Below are 16,569 nucleotides of genomic sequence, written 5' to 3' on the forward strand. Positions count from 1 at the left end.
AGCAGCCTTTGAAAAGGAAGACATTACTGTCTGTAGGTATACTGAAAGGCACATCAGACCTTTGTTCGGTAACAGAGGTATATATATACACAACAAACTCCATTTTTATCAGACATTTATCATGCCCTTATTTCAAGGAGCAGCACTCATTACACAGTGAAGTTCAAACTGTGCTTTGGATTTCTTTCTGGTTTAAAACATATCTTAATTTCAAACACAATTTTTCAAACCTTTTCAATGTGTAGTTCCTGCATGTCTGCCTAGGCATGCAGTGAAATAGAAAAGGCTACTTAAGGCTCAAGCTTTGTTTCCTTGGTTATGTTTTGTATCCCCTCATAGGTAATCTCTAAATTTTGAGAGGCCTCGAGACTGCATGCTGAATACCTGAAGTCTCAGAGAAGAGAGACAGTCAATTTTAATTCAGCAACAATACTGAAAACAAAACAGGCAAATCTAAAGAACCTGCGCTCTAAAATCTCATTTATAGCAGCTGCATGGTTGCCATTTCTTCTCTAGGAAAGAATAAACTCTTCCTGGCTTCTGCAATACTCATTATCAGTACGCAACAAACTTAGTAAAATGGGGTAGTATGGTTACTGCTGCACTAATGTAATAATGAACCAAAACATATTTACTACATATATTTATTTGTGGCATTCACCCATACTGAGAATACAATTACAAATTATACAGATAATACATACTGAAAGACAACATCTTTAATCAAGATGCACGGTATTATTAACAGAAATGTACTTACATAGACAAGTAAATGCAATTTAGGTATATGATGAGTTTATATTTATCTGTTTGTGACAATGGTACCATAAGTGAAATACTCAGGAGAGGACTATGTTCTCATTTTTTTTTTTTTTTTTTTAAGATGTTTTCTTTTCTGCAGCATTGTGCTGCTAAAAAAGTATTGCGCCATTAAAGTCTAACCTAAGAACTGAGATCACGATTCATTCAGATGCAATTTAGAATGGGGCCCAGCTCCAGCAAAACCCATGTCACACATCAAAGCAAAGACAACAACCCCCTTCATTCAAACCAATAAACAAGAAAGAAAAATACACATGGTACCAGAACAGAACCATGTAGGTTACATTTAAATGAACAATAAATGTTTTAGGTTTAACAACTGAGGAGTGGCTAATTAAAAAATAAAAATTGATTCCTTAGGCTCACAGAATTCATTTTGTTTGGGATTTTCAAGGCAATGGCAAAAGAGAATTAGGTGTCTAATCAGCATGGGTAGAGAGAATCCACTTTGAAAACCTTCAACCTACTATGCAATACCTTTCTACCCTTCATAAAGGAGTATCTAATGGATTCATATCCCTAGGTTATTTACAACAAAGGGTTTCACAGCAAAGTACAGAACTGATCAAGATTTAATTTCATACAATGTTCCTAAATGTTAGTATTTTAAATACCTTTATTCTGCATGCTCAGAAGATAATTCATAAGCCTGTAGGTTCTGTCTGAAAGTAAGTGAAATGGAAAACAATTCTAGAAAGGAATTCTATTCAATCAAGTCCTCTCCACAAACATGAAAACACAATTACATGGTTCACTCTGATCCTTATGGGAGGAAGAAAAAATTATCCTTCATGATATATTTCACAATAACCTTACAGAATTATTATATACATGGCAGAACACCTAAATCACTTTTTAATTACCCCTACAAAGAAAGGTTCGCTTAGCAACATTTCAACAAAAATGCAAAATTTTCAGCCCAAGGCTTCTTCCAAAGCACAACAAACACTTTTATTCTACAAAACTCACTTCAGGCAGGTATTAACAACATTAAATTCATCTGGGGAAGACACACTACATTAACCTAATAAATAAAGGAGTGATCTATACATCAGAGACATAGTAACTAACTTGAACTATTTCTCATTCTTTCTAAAAACTAGCAGATAGGAAACTATGGCGAGGCATTAAAAAAACTATGGAGTTGCAGCTTACCACTATCTATATATCAGAATGTGTTATTACATTATTGAGATTTCTTGAGGAGGACTTTTAAGAGTATTTTTCTTTCAACTGATGCACTTACAAAAAATCCAACAATAGATTTACCTCTCTTCATAAGAAAAATAAACCAAATTTTGTTCTGTACTAGGATATATTTCTCATATGCAGGAATTTAATATTCATAATGAAAGGCCTTTTCTAATCACAATATTTTATCAGAGAGGACTATCTTCACATCTTGCTTGCAAGTCAAGGTAAGTCAGAGGTAGCTTAGGAATGCTTTAGAATTTAGTGTTTTACTTGAAAATTAATTTATCCCTCTTTCAAAGGAGTTAATAGTAAGTACAAAAGGCAAACAGTATTTACAGCTGCCACTGTCTGCACCAAGAAAATAATTCCAAGCTCAAAGTAAGATTAGATTAAAACAGGAAAAAAGGACACTGTACTTCTTTGCATTTGCTTCAGTGCACCAGTTCAGGCTGGTTTTCTACAAAAGGAAGCACCCCACTAACATAATATGCTATTCCAAGGGACAGAAGAGCGATGACAATGATGAGGAGCAGCACCCTCCAGAAGCCCAGGTCTTCCACAAACTCTTGCCATGTTGTGCGGAAACTGGAAAGAACTCCTTCACCTTGCTGTAGGTTTGGATTAAGGAGGGAATGGCTTTCCATTGCACTACAAAGGATTAAAGTTAAAAATACATCAGAGCAAAAGAATGCACCTCTAAGTATGACAGTAATCCTACTAAGGGCATCTGCAACATTCTAGATTAAAAATTAAACCCCCCTACTGATTTATAACTTTGCTTCTGCTAAATCAAGACAAATCAGATCAGGAAAACACTCCTAATTCTGAACTTATTTTAGCTGAAAGGACATTTTATTAACCTGTGCAAAGAGAATTATATTTGTGTATGTATAACAGCACTGAATTTTCAGGCCTGCTACCCAGAAGCCTTCAGAGGTCAGTGCCCATAATTCCTACTAAATATGGCTTAGTAAAATATAGAAACATAAGTTAAGACCTCAAGGGGCACACATTATTTGTTAATAAAACAAATCATGACTAAAAAGAAACTCTGGTTAATAAAATGGAAACTTTAACCAATATTAATTGAGATGATGAATTCTGTAGTGACCTTTACTACTTTCCTGGATGTGTCCTTTACATGCCTCTTCTCTAGCATTAAAAAAAAAAAAATCACAGAAAACAATAACTTTGGATAACAAGAAGCTTAGAAACTTTCTGAACAGGTTGGCATTGCTGTGTTTTCTGCCATGTGGTGTTCAGTGACTGCTTTGATGTTTTAGCATTCCACTATCCATCAGGCCCCCTTAAATTGTCAGACTACAAATCAGGGAGTAGAATTCTCATTTTAATGAAAAAAAAAAATTCTGAGAGAGGCAGTCTTGACAACTGATCACCTTTAGACAAGATTTAAGTTGTCTTGAAATCCTGCATGGCTTCTTGTGTAATTCTCCCAATTTTGCTGGTTTCACAATTGCTACAGGAAACTATCCGTTGCTTATGAAAAAACCTCATGAAGAACTGGAAATCTTTTGCATAACTTGACTTCACTTAAAATTTTGGCCATTTGCACAGTCTGACTACTTCTCACTTGAGTGAAATTACATACAGGGGTGTTTACAGGATCAGGCCCTGACAACCACAGAAAGGAAATGGTGGAATCAACTACATACTCAATGATGTCACTAGTAAAATGTATGCAAAAAAAAAAGAAATCCTCCCTTTTAACTGCTTTTCCATTACCATATCCCTAGATATTTCTCACAGGACTATTAATAAAAATTTAAAAAATCAAGGAAATATAATTTCCAAGTCAAAACTAATTGTAGAACTGTTGCTGTTCTTCATGACAGAAATAAATTTAAAAATTATGGTTATCAGAAAAAAGTTTCATTCACTAAGCTCTCTTCTAAGATTACACCATGGGAAAACTTCACACTATTCATGTGGTATTTTTTCTCAGGAAATACAACCACTGAAGAACAATTAGCCTAAACTCCCACAGCTTGCTCAAGTATTGCAGCATCATGTGCACAAGATTTCAGGAATCGCAATTAAACAGCCTGTAGTTTTGTTTTTTTAAATATTTACCATGTTGTAAAGCTGTTTTAGCTTACCCATAGCTGCAGGATTTAGTCATCTTCCTGACTTATTATGATTTCCCAAGCAAAACAAAGGGTTTAGTAAAAGACAGCCCTTTGTGCAGAACAGAACTTCTTACTCAGTAAGTACTAACTAGTTAATACATAACTAGAGAGAGGTTAAATAAAGGTGCAATGCAATTTAAGTGGAAAGGTCACATGCTTGCTCATTAAAAAGGGTACATAGAAAACATTTTTATTTCTTATATTATGACCCAATTAAAATCAATGTTATTCAAGATATTTTTTCTTATTACAAATTACAGCTGCATAAAAACTGGCAATGCAGCAACATGTCCTCCAAAGAGTTTTGTGCCACACAGCCCAGACAGATGTTCTAAGTCCAACAGCAGGTGAGAGTTCAAATTTGGACACACTTGTGGCACAGCCACAAAAGGACAGATGTCTGTGTGAGAGAGGGACAGAGGGAGCTCTGCCTTCTGGTAGCAGGAGGACAAAGTAGGCAAAACCAAATCTGACTTGGGAACAGAGCTCTGGCCTCTGCTTTCCGAGCAGCAGCAACTGTGTGTAACAAGGAACAGAAAACTGAAGTCAGAGACTGTTTTTAGAAAGTGTTATTTCTCCATAGGTTCATAACTAATGTAAGAGTTCAGAGGTGAGAGGTCAGAAGACATTAAGTATCTCTAAAATGTGAAAATAATACAAAGAAGGAGAAGTGAAACTGTGGAGGTCTGAAAAGCCAACTGGTAAAAAGATACTATTTATTTACAAAGCGGACAGCACACAAGCTCATTTGCTTTGGCTCCTGTAGGCATCTGCTATTTGTTACTTTAAAAATAATGTATTTCAGACATTTTAAACACGTTCCCAAACAAGCTGGGTAGTTCACTGTTTATGTCTCTGTGCCTGTCCCCAAGGAGAGTTGCTGACTTCCTGGCCAAAGCAAACAATATAACATTTATGAAGGTCAAAAAAACCAGAAAGGAAGCTATGCTTGTTAAAGGGACCCATCAAATCAAAAATCAAAATTTAAATGTGGCTGAGCTGTTTGTCCATATGTTTAAACAAAATCAGCCTAAGTGCATTTCTGTGTGTCAAGAAACTTTCAATAAAAGTTAGTGAAGTCAGAAAGGTAATATGCACTAATTCTTACAATGCATAACCACGTAATTTTGAAAATAAAATGAATTTTCTGTTTCAGGGCTTAAAATAGTCTCTCTGACAGATGAAGTCACCCAACATATAAGAAAGAACTTCATGTCTGCTCACTGGGAGTACTGGATATTATTTCTGTAGTTTTGTTGGTTTCACCTTTTCTGTTTACTCAGCTTAGATTTAACTCCATCTATACAGCTTCTTTGCTGTTTACAGCACAGCCTATTTACATTTTCACATAAACCAATCAAAAGTTACATGACAAAACTCCCTGTCTTTTGTGATAGTAGTCATAGTTCATGGTCATCATTAGACAATATGAAAAAAGCCGCAATTTTTTTAATGGGGGTAAACAGCATAATAAGACATACTAGAGAGCAGAAGTCACCATTGCTTTATACATTGCTTATACAACAGGACTGACAGTTTTGTCTACGTAGTGAAAATATCTTGTTTCGTGCTTTCTAGGACCTCGTTGCATTTTTCAGGATAGCATTAACTCCTGGAACTGACTAATGCACCAAGTCTGTTCTCCTTATATGTTTGTTTTCCACTGAGAAACTTCTGGCATATGGCTTTCAGTAATTACAGTTGCATTTTGTGCTACAGAATCACAATTTATTACTACTGATTTCCTCTCCCTTGTAACCCCTTGTGCAGGATTTTGTCTACGCCATCCCAGTTTTTATCAAGGTTGCTTGTATCTCACTTCTTGGTATCACTAATATGCTTCTCATGCTTTTTCTTTTTTATTTAAGAAAATTTTAAGTAAGCACAGTCCCGGAACCAGACTTCTAGGAATTCATTAGTAACTGTCCTCTAACCCAATACTTCCCCTGAAATGCAATTTTCTCAAAGTCTTCAGTTCAGCATTACCATCTCTTTAGCCACCATAAAATTCTAATTCTCCACCTTTTCCAGAACTACTAACAATAGAAATTTTAGTTATGACACCATGTAAAATCCTTTATTCAAGGTCAATGGATGAAAAGTCTGCTACCCGTTCTCTTCCACAGAAAATCATCAAAAGGATGTCAGGCTGGCCTGCAATACTGGAATTTCGCATTTTACACTATTTCCTGCTTGGTTTTTTGGTAGATGGTAAAATATTTATGTTTGGGACTTTGCAATGGAAAGTTAGTAATTGTTTTTTTTAAATTTCTACCATAAAATTAAAATCTCAATAGAAGTTCTTTTTTTTTCTTACATTGCATCTCTTTAAAGAGATTTTTCCAAAATTTAACAGTCATTTTTGATTTTGTCTGATAATGTCAGGCCAAATTTGATATTATCTATTTTGAAGAATACACAATCAAGTCAATCCCAAAAATCTAAAAGCCATAAACATTACCTCTCCTCGTAATTATTTTTGCTGGGTAAATACCTTTCGCTTTCAGCCGTTTGCATTGTCTCCAGCTTTGAGTGAGCTCCTCTGTTAAATCCTTTCACCTCTTGCTCCTCTAAAGATTCCAGCAGTCTAATCACATCTTTATTCACACCCCTTCGTTTGGCAAGAACAAGTGGTGTTGCACCTTGGTGGTTGCTAAAACAAGCCCATAAAAAGACATAAGAAAATTTTAACATCAAACTTTTGTATTAAGTCAACGCAGCATAACAAATTATAATTTAGTAAGTCCTCAGAACTGTTTTGTTTTATCAGACAGTAACAAAGTCTAATCTATCAAAGTTACAACACAATTGGATATAGAAGAAAATCAGTATATTTAGGTTTGAAATTGCACAACTCTTTTTGCCCTCTAATAAAATCAAAATTCCTAGGACTCTAATCTAATTGGAATCTCTGGGTGTTACAGAAAAAAAAAAAATCCAACAAAAACACAACAGTAGATTTATGGCAATGTTCAAGTTTAAGCTTAATTTCAAGAAAGAATTGTGCAATCTGGCTCCTAACAGTTCCTTTTCCATGAGAGTATTAGGACATGAGGCAGAAATGAAATAAAATACAGATGGTCCCTCTGCTGCTATTAAAATAATACTTAATAGGTCCAGAGCTGCCTTTAGACCAGGAATTTCCACCAGAGCTGTTTGAAATGAGGGGAAAAAATCCCAACCCACAACCCATAAATAATCTGGTCTACCAATAACTACTTTAGCTGAGTTGAAAACATTAATGAGGGACAGGTGAAAAAGGGACAGATTTAAAAACTCAAAGGTTTTAACTTTACTTCTGGTTTTTGCACACATTGTGAATATGCAGAAAGTTCCACAAACAAAGTAATTCAGCACAGGAATGAAACAGCTAGTTATTTTGCAGCTTGAGAGCTTCCATCTGAGCACTGGCATCTGACAGCTGCTGGAAGCCAGAAGGAAAGAATATACAATATTCTGACTCACAGACTTTGAGGGAAGGCAAAAACACTGAAAGGAAGCATTGTTACCAGAGGAGTATGGGAATGAACTGACACACACATATACTGTATTTTCTTTGTCTCATATAGTAAAACAATAGAAAATGGGGTGGAGAAATTCTTTTAAAGCAGTCAATGTGATTTTTTCTTTGGTGCCAACCACCCACACCTGGTTGTCTGGCCAAATCAGGGCAGCAGTGTCATCAATGAAGCAGAATTAGATACAGCAGCTCACACTAGCAGCAGCTATTTTCATTTGCTTTTCTTGTTGCAGAGATTAGCAGAAGTGGCTTCTTACCATTTTCCTGCCTTTTTATTTTGTTTTTTAAATTAAGTGGTATGTTTGTAAAGCAGAATTACACTCAATACAGCATTTAAGCAACAGCAGATTTATATGCAAGGCTCTGGTGACAGAAGACTAATGTATTATAAAATATGTCCTGTAAAAAGTGACGTACCATATATCAATTTTAAGTCCATTAGAAACTAGGAACTGGATGGTGTCAACATGCCCACACAGGTGAAGGGCTGTGTTACCCTGGTAATCAGTGGCTAGTAGGTCAGCACCAAATTTATGCAAGAGTTGACAGATGTCTACATTTCCTCTGGCTGCAGCCAGGTGAAGGCCAGTTCGGCCTCGGCTGTCACGAATGTTTGGGTCGAAACCACTCTCTAAGAGTCGCTTGGAATAGTTAAAATCTCCATCAATACAAGCCTGCAGCAGCGGCACATTTGTCTGCGAGGAGTCGTTCACAAAAACGTAGGACATTGCTCTGATTCTCTCAGGAGAAGGTGACCAACCTGCAAGGAAAAGGGTGAAGAAATGACGGTGAAACCAGGCAAATTAGCACAATGCTAATATTCACTAGACTGCTCAGGTTCCCAAACAAGGATGCAAACTAGCTTATAGGTCAACTCTGCAATCTTGCTGTCATACACATTAACTTTCTGGTAAAAAGGAAAGAGCTCACACTTCTGGAAAGAGCAGCAAAGCTTTCTTATGAGAGAAAACTTGTAACATCTCTGCCACAGACGCCAGACAGGTGATTAGTTTTCAACCTAGTAAGGAATCACATGTAGTAGTATTGATATTAAAGTGCAAAACACCACAGATTGGGACAGAAAGGAAGAACCTTTCATAAACGGGGAAACTCTAAACAATTCAGTTCACTGGTACAGTCACATTGACTGCATTTTTTACCAGCTATAAGCAAAGCTGCTTCAATGGATTTTCACCCTCTGAATTTGAACTTCAATGCACAAGCTACAGTACAGCTAAAAATGCTTGATTAATAAAGATACTAATTTCTTCATACTGCAAGAAATGTATCTTTCAATAGTCTTTGCAGAACATTATTTTTGCAGAGCCAAAGATACACAAACTACTGAACAAACAAGAACAGCAATACAGAACTCAGAAAACTGAATGTATCAAGTGAAGTTGCCCACTGAAAACTGAAAGTGGGTGTAAGGAAGATGATGGTAAAATCAAGCACAGAGCTATTGTGGGTTTGACTAGAATCTCAACACGGAGAAACACAAACATAGTTTCTCTGGCTTAATATTAAATAAAGGATTAAGTCCTTTTCTGTATCAGGACATAAAAGAGGAAGAGAAATGTTTCACCGTGGATTACTTGGTATGGAATATTTGATGAATTATGATTTCAGTTTTGCAGAAGAATGTTTTAAGGGTGAGTCATCACAAGGGTATGATGACACTGTGCTTACGGGACACAGAAAAGATTATTTGAAAACAATAAGGAAAAAGAGAATGATTTAGCAAGAGAATGGTAAAATGTTCACAAGAGAATTTTAAGAAGCAAGGAAAACATCTAGAAGACTGGACAACAGTCCTCTTTTAGTACTGCCTCCAAGAGGAGGTAAAAAAGGAAAAAAAAACCCATTTAAACACGTAAAATTCTTCTAGAAGAAATCTCAATAGAGACATGACAAAGTTCAAGTGACAAGAGGTAAAAGTGATTTTACTAGATAAGCTTTGAATAGAAAGTGAACTGAAACATCACTTAAAACAGTATTTTTCACTTGCCCAGGGCTTCTATTCTGGGCTCATGGTGTAGCAGTCTTCTGATTAACTATCTGAACCTCTTATTAAAACTGCTATACACAGATTTAAATTTTCTCATCTATATAAGGTATCCTTCCACACCAATGCGCTTATTCAGCCAGGAGAATGGAAACATGGCCAGTAGCCAAAGAATTCAATTTAAAACCTTTCCTTTTTTGAGAGTTCATAATGTCTATATTTTATAGCTCTTCCCCCACGTTTTAGATCAAATTCCAGATCAAAGTACCTACAGAAGTAATTTCAGAATGTTTACACACTGGTTGGAATAACAGCTCTAGCACTGGGGGCTGTTGAGATTAATAAATCATATTTAAACTTCACTAGGCTGTGTTTCCTATCTGGAGAAATTCTGCTACATACATGTATCAACACTGCCTAGTTTTCCAGTGCAGGAATGCACAACGTTTTTTTCTAACTGAATGCTGAAGAGAAAGCAATAGAAATAAATTCTATGTCTTCTATCTGTATAAGGAATGATTTTAAGCAGAGTACATTCCTCTAGGCTGCAAGTATGTTTTTAAGCACATGACAGTACATTACTGGCTCAAGAATACTTTTCCACAACCATCTGCAACAGCAAGTGGCCAGTTCACTGATACACCATAAACTTAGTGTGAGACTGGTGTCATGTAGGGCACTGACAGCTTCCTTATAACCCTATACAAAAGGAAAGGAAAATGTAATTACTGGAATTTTCAATTAATATGTTACAACCCCCTGGATGCTACAAAGCTATGATTCCCAGCCAACAGCAATTTCAATTTTCTTGACCATTTTCCACCCAAATCATGAATGGTATGAGAATTCTTCTTCCACTCTGCTTGTCCAATCTTCACTGAGAAAAATAATGGGCCCAGCTTCTCTGTAATGTGATTGTGACCTTTATATTCTGCACTAAATCTTCCCTAAAGCAAGATCATAAATCATTTTTAAACCTGCAATTATCAGCCATAGTAGCAGCATATCAATACCACAAACCCCTACTTGCACTTGACAAAAAGATCGTGGTTTGCTTGTAAAATAATGCTTCAGTGTTTAAACCTTCTTAATAAAACAAGGCCTAACATAAATCAACATGAGAATATCACACTGGAAGAAACTTGGGCTATTTGAGAAACAGCATGGCATGCTCTGTTAAATGTAAGCTAATGTTTGTATTTTCATACCAGACGTGTATGTCTGGTAAAGCATTACAGAATTCCCCAACTGTGATGAAACATTAGCTAATAATACCAAGGAAAAAAAGTCACCTCCTGATCTTCTCAGAAAAGGAAGCACAAAGACTAGCAATTAACAGAAACTGCAACTGAAGTCACTCTGATTCAGAATTTATTATTATTAGAATTTTCTAGAACTGATCACTGATGTGTAGAAGACTAAAGTAAAACCTTAGTATTTCACAATAAAAAAGACAAAGATGAAGCAAATCCTTCTTCCCCATACTTGAAGATTGTGGACTAAGCAAATGCATTCACAAAAAAAAAAAAAAAAAAAAAAAGATCTGGACCATCTGGTTTGATTTATCTTTCTGATTAAAAAGACTTTTTCTACCCACACAATTCTATTTCACATATGGCTAGCTAACCTATGCCAAATACAAGCTGCATACAAAACTGAACTATGCACTATCTTTAAAATGTCAGTCCCCAAATGACATGTTCTTGCCTCAAAATTCACCCAACCTAGCAAAATTTCCTGTGTAAGAAAACTCACAAAAAAATCACAAGTCAACTTAATTAGGTACTTTTGATTAAACAAATGGTGGCTATGTTTCTGCCCACAGTATTGAGAAGCTTATTATTGCAATGACTATCTAATACAACAGATTTAGGAGCAAAATTTAGAAACAAAACAGCATTAGCCATTCAATTTAAATGGCTTCTGAAAGGTGAATCAGGTAATGACTCTGAACCTGTCCATAAGCTGATATACTACCAGTAAGGACTGATTTCATAGGCACCAGTCAGGACAAATGGACTTGCATTAGTAATAAGGCACAAAATATTAGAAAAAGACCATCCTGAACATCCCAAAAAATTACTACTAGTAGTTAAATAAATCTCATTTTTAAAGACAGAAGCAAACGACTGCTTGTAAAAATGCATCACTACCTACTGAAAATGTATCTGTTAAATATTTTTGTTAAAATAAAAAGGTTGGCTTTTAATAACTTGGTACTTGGACAGATAATCAGTTATGTGAAAAAAAGTAAACTCAAAGACATCCTCCTATGTGAGGAGGATGGATTCCCATTAGAAAGGCATAACATAAGAATACATTTTCCCTAAATTCATGCATTTATTTAGTCTCAACACAGTGTACTTCCAAATTAGTAACTTTAGAAATTATGCTGTAAGCCTCTTCGATGATGCATGTGGGCTAGTACAGGATAAGAAAATTTAACCAAGCTGTTTTGTTTTTAAAAGGAACGCTTATATTAAGTGCTTCTATAAAAATAATTTATTTAATAGGAATTAGTTGTCTGTCATTATACTGTGTACAATGGTAAATCATTGTCACCCACTGATCTGTTGCAGGACATGCTCTCACCTACAGAAGCCAGGAGTGATCTTGAAAAATTCAAACCACAGAGCTAAATGCAAGTTCTGTCACTTCTTAAACTAGTCCTAAAATTTGTGTTGTGTGCAGAGTTTTATTTTACAGTAAATATATGCTGTTGTCTCTACTTCCCATTAAGTTCAACAGCAACCAAATAGCCCCAGGAACAGGAGAGAACAGCTCCACGAAAGACAGACTCATTCATGGGTTCATCCCTCCACTACAAAAGTATTAATGAACTTGCCAAACCGGGATTAATCACACAGTCACTGCTCCATAGGACATATCACTTCTGCAAAACCACAGCATTTCCCACTACATTCAGAAAAACTGAACTAATTGCCTCTATTTTAAAACAACACATCAGTACCACAGAACAGTATCACATTGCTCCATCCTTGAGACTTCTGAATATTAATACACACTCTGACATCTACAAACTAGGCATAAGTAAGATTACCACTAGGGAAACTGCCACCAGAAAGAAATGGAAACTAAAACAAATCCAGGAAACAGTAACCTCCTATGCCAGCAAACACACTATACGCGTTACTTGCAAAATTTGCATTTGTCAACTCCCTTCTGGTAAACAGCATCCTCCTTTTGTAATGCACTTTGAGAGCACTTCAGTGGCAGTGGCTTGCAGAGCTCTTCCTCTTCATTACTTAAGTGAATGAAAAACATTCCAGTACTTTGCTTAAAATGCTGAGGGAGAAATTCCTTGCTAAGTTTTCATGCACACTTGTATTTATGTGTAAGCTACTGAGAAGTCATTTAACTGAATAAATACTATATTTAGTCAAAAATGATGTCATCAACTTATTTCCATATAGGAAAGAACCCCAGTATGTGCATCAAAATCCTCTTAAATTCTGTATTTGCTATTGGAAACCTTTATTTTTCAGTACAGTTGGAGCAGTTTTATAGCTCCACTAATATGGAACTGCTGCTAAAAGCAGCACCTCAGATTAAGTACAGCATGATCCCTATTTTTCCCACCACTCTATTCTGCAGTTCCTGGATTTGAAGTATCACAGCAGGTTCCTAACACCTACCATCCCTTCTCATGTCCCCAGTCAGCCACATGGGTAGGTTCTAAAAGAATAACATTATTAGTGCCATTTGTTTCCAATCATTCCCATTCCCTTATGCAGACATGAGACACACAGATAATGATCTGAAGTCAGGACCATCCTGTAAGTAGAAACTCTGGTGCACTGCATATACAAAGGGTTTTACAAGTACAGGCTACAAAGTGCTTTATGAAAAAGTTTTAACAACTATTTATACTCTTCTGGATCAGCAGCAGATGATGGCATTGGGAAATAGGGAGCTTTGCTCATTATTGCCCACTATGTCAACACTACAAGATAAAAAATATACAAGACCTCAAATGCCAATCCAGAGTTGCAGAATGCTTCCCCAGATAAAATAGCACAAACTTTGTGTACTTAGGTACACAAAACAAGGGAAAAATAAGAAAGAGATTATTCCTTTAAAATGCCTTTATCAACAAGCAGATTCATGAACATTTTATCCTTGCTGAACTTAACTGGTAATTCAGTTACATTGCATGTTTGAGCACATTTAACTTCTATCAAATATACAGAAAAGCATTCTTGAACGCTGCTCATGTTTCATCTTCTGCACAAGAACTACTTAGGAAAAAAAGGCAATTTACAGATTTCCTCAAATCTGTAACTTTAATTCCCCACAAGTGGCTCAATTAAGCCAATACATAGCTGCAATATGTCTCTGATCATTGTGGCCAGTTTGAATACATCTGTTTTGATATAAAGTTAATGAATCATATCAGTCATAATTATCAACCTCTTCACAAAGCTTTACCCGAATTCCTTTTTTGTTTCTGCTGGGAAGATGTAGGGTGTATGCTGGTCAAGAAAATATTAAAGGTTACCACATATTGTTTTGTTGTTGGTTTAATTGTCTGGTTTGTAATAAAGTAGAGAGAATTTGTTCCACTCTTAATTTAAGTGTCTGTGTTTAAATTTGCTGCAGACTCGGAGCAGTCTTCTGGAAATAGACAGACAGAGGATCGAGGGCTATCTCCGGCTGGCCGCAGGCTGCCGAGGCAGGAACAGCGCTGGAGTCTGGATGGACACTGCCACCACGTGGACTGATGAATTCTTGTCCCACCGGAGGGACGCACACAGTCATAGAAAGGTTTGAGCTGGGAGAGACCTTAAAAGGTCATCTGGTCCAACCCCCTTGCCATGGACACCTTAGACACCACTAGACCAGGCTGCTCAAAGCGCCATCCAGCTGGGCCTTGAACACTTCCAGGGATGGGGCATCCATGGCTTCTCTGGGCAACTTGTTCCAGTTTTTATTCACCCTCAAAGGAAAGATTTTCATCCTTATATCCAATCTAAACCTTCCCTCTATAATTTTAAAGCCATTCCCACTTGTCCTATCATTTCATGTCCTTGCAAAAAGCCCCTCTCCAGCTTTCTTGTAGGTTCCTTTTAGGTACTGGTGTGGTGTGTAAGCCTGGACTCACACAGACCACTTTTTCTACATTTGTGGTGTTTTCTACTTTCCTGGGAAGGAAATTATGAAAGATTTTATAAAACTTTATTAAAAGGATTCTAAAATCCAAACTGCTACTTCTTTGCAGTATAAACAGCATTCTCATTCAAGCATTGATCCTCTATTAGTGAAACAAGTGCTAAGGTATGTTGCTTGAGTTCTGAAACCAAAGGTATTTAATTTTAAAAAGTATGTATTTATGCCTATTTCTTAAAAAACACCCAAAACTAAATCCAAACCACCCCTCCCCCACAAAAAGCCCAGTTCCTACCTAGACAAGCAGCAAGTTCAAGATGACACATTTAGTAAAATGGGGAAACACTTTCTGTGTCCAGCAGGAATCATCAGAAATCAGAACTTAACAAAAGCAATAAAGCAAACTAAGAACCTGTCACCAAATGATTAGGTATATAGTTCATATTTTCTTACTTTTTTCCTTCTAATATGTATAATAGCTTATATGTCCTCAAGTCATACATAACCTTGATGACATGGCCTTAGTGTGCAACATCAAATCTGGTTTAGTGGCTAGTGAACAGAAGCAAGTCACTTTTAAAAGCAGATGTCTCCTAAATTTGTAAGTCATTTATATATAACTGTATGCTTGACTTTACCTTTAAAAAAAAAAAACCTTGCTCTGCTTGTTCATTGAAGTTTGTTATTTTATACCAACAATGTATTTATATCAGTGTACTGATGATAAGACAACTAACACTGTCAAGAACACAACTCTTACTACAACTGCTGGATACACATGCTTCTGCTCAGAATTTTCATGTTCTCAAGTAAATCAGCTTATCAAACAGTAAATTGATATACTGACTCTTTCAAATATTCTTAATATCTATCAATCAACACAGCATGACTTTAAAAACGTGAACGTATCACGGTGGATCGTGTTATGTGACATAGTAAGATGATATGGTAACACTACTAGGGTTGTATGTCTAACTAGTATATAGATAATGATACTACATTTGCATAAATAATTGATTCACCATGCTTAGCCTCAAAAAATTTCTCCACGTAGGGAAACATGTTGTATTAGTGTCTGCCCAACTTCAGTCTTAAGGGACTGAAGGGAGTAAACCAGCAGCCTAAGCATTCCCAGGAGAACGGGCAAGTCTGAGGAGAATCAGGGAGGCCTATCTCAAGCTCCTGATCTGCACAGAGGCTGGAATTGACCAAAAATGCAATGAAAGATGATTGAAAAGAACCTGAGAATGAAGTAGCTCAATTGATGTTTACCAATTGCATCAATTTATCCTGCTGAGCCTGAAAACAAAAGACATCACATACACAGGGGAAACTTCCACCTTTAGATAACTTAGTAAATACCAGTAACTCATCTGTAAAAGGCTCAATATTCAGCATGAAACCCAGTGTCTAGTTAATGAACAACAATGCCCGTGTTTCTTTAAAGAGGTTGGACAAGTTCTATTTGAGGAAGGATGAAGAGAAAAAGATCCACATCAATTATTACATTTGTGAATAAAGAGCCAACATAAAAGTTGCCACAGCAGATCACAACAAAGGTCCATTTAGGCCTAGCATAATTTTTCAAATGGTGGCAAAAAGCAAAGGCCAGAAAGAACATAGAATATGCCAAGCATACATAATATTGCTTTTTGTATTCAAAATGGATGGGGCTTTTACGTATTTGGCTCTGCCTCCACCTCTGAATATGCTTTCTCCTCTTCAACACAAATACTTCTAATACCCACAACATA

At 36.3% G+C, this 16,569-nt stretch overlaps 1 protein-coding gene across 1 annotated transcript; it reads right to left on the reverse strand.

Annotated features, from left to right (window-relative positions):
* Positions 1-628: 628 nt before the first annotated feature.
* Positions 629-8,561, reverse strand: ANKRD46 (ankyrin repeat domain 46). Its single transcript, XM_066334202.1, has 3 exons — positions 8,101-8,561; positions 6,658-6,816; positions 629-2,664 (listed from the first exon to the last, which is right to left on the reverse strand). Exons 1-3 carry the CDS (start codon positions 8,409-8,411, stop codon positions 2,448-2,450), a joined length of 687 nt encoding a protein of 228 aa, XP_066190299.1. The 5' UTR covers positions 8,412-8,561; the 3' UTR covers positions 629-2,447.
* Between the last annotated feature and the right edge of the window lie 8,008 nt (positions 8,562-16,569).

This window comes from Sylvia atricapilla, chromosome 1 (assembly GCF_009819655.1).
Source record: "Sylvia atricapilla isolate bSylAtr1 chromosome 1, bSylAtr1.pri, whole genome shotgun sequence".
In the NCBI taxonomy this organism is placed as follows: domain Eukaryota; kingdom Metazoa; phylum Chordata; class Aves; order Passeriformes; family Sylviidae; genus Sylvia; species Sylvia atricapilla.

Excerpts from the sequence above, each read along its gene's own strand:
- ANKRD46 (XM_066334202.1), bottom strand. The coding sequence starts at position 8,411 with ATGTCCTACGTTTTTGTGAACGACTCCTCGCAGACAAATGTGCCGCTG. Across the intron at positions 6,817-8,100 it reads GGACTTAAAATTGATATATG|CAACCACCAAGGTGCAACAC; the intron begins GTACGTCACTTT and ends GGCTTGTTTTAG. Across the intron at positions 2,665-6,657 it reads CAAACGGCTGAAAGCGAAAG|TGCAATGGAAAGCCATTCCC; the intron begins GTATTTACCCAG and ends AATCCTTTGTAG.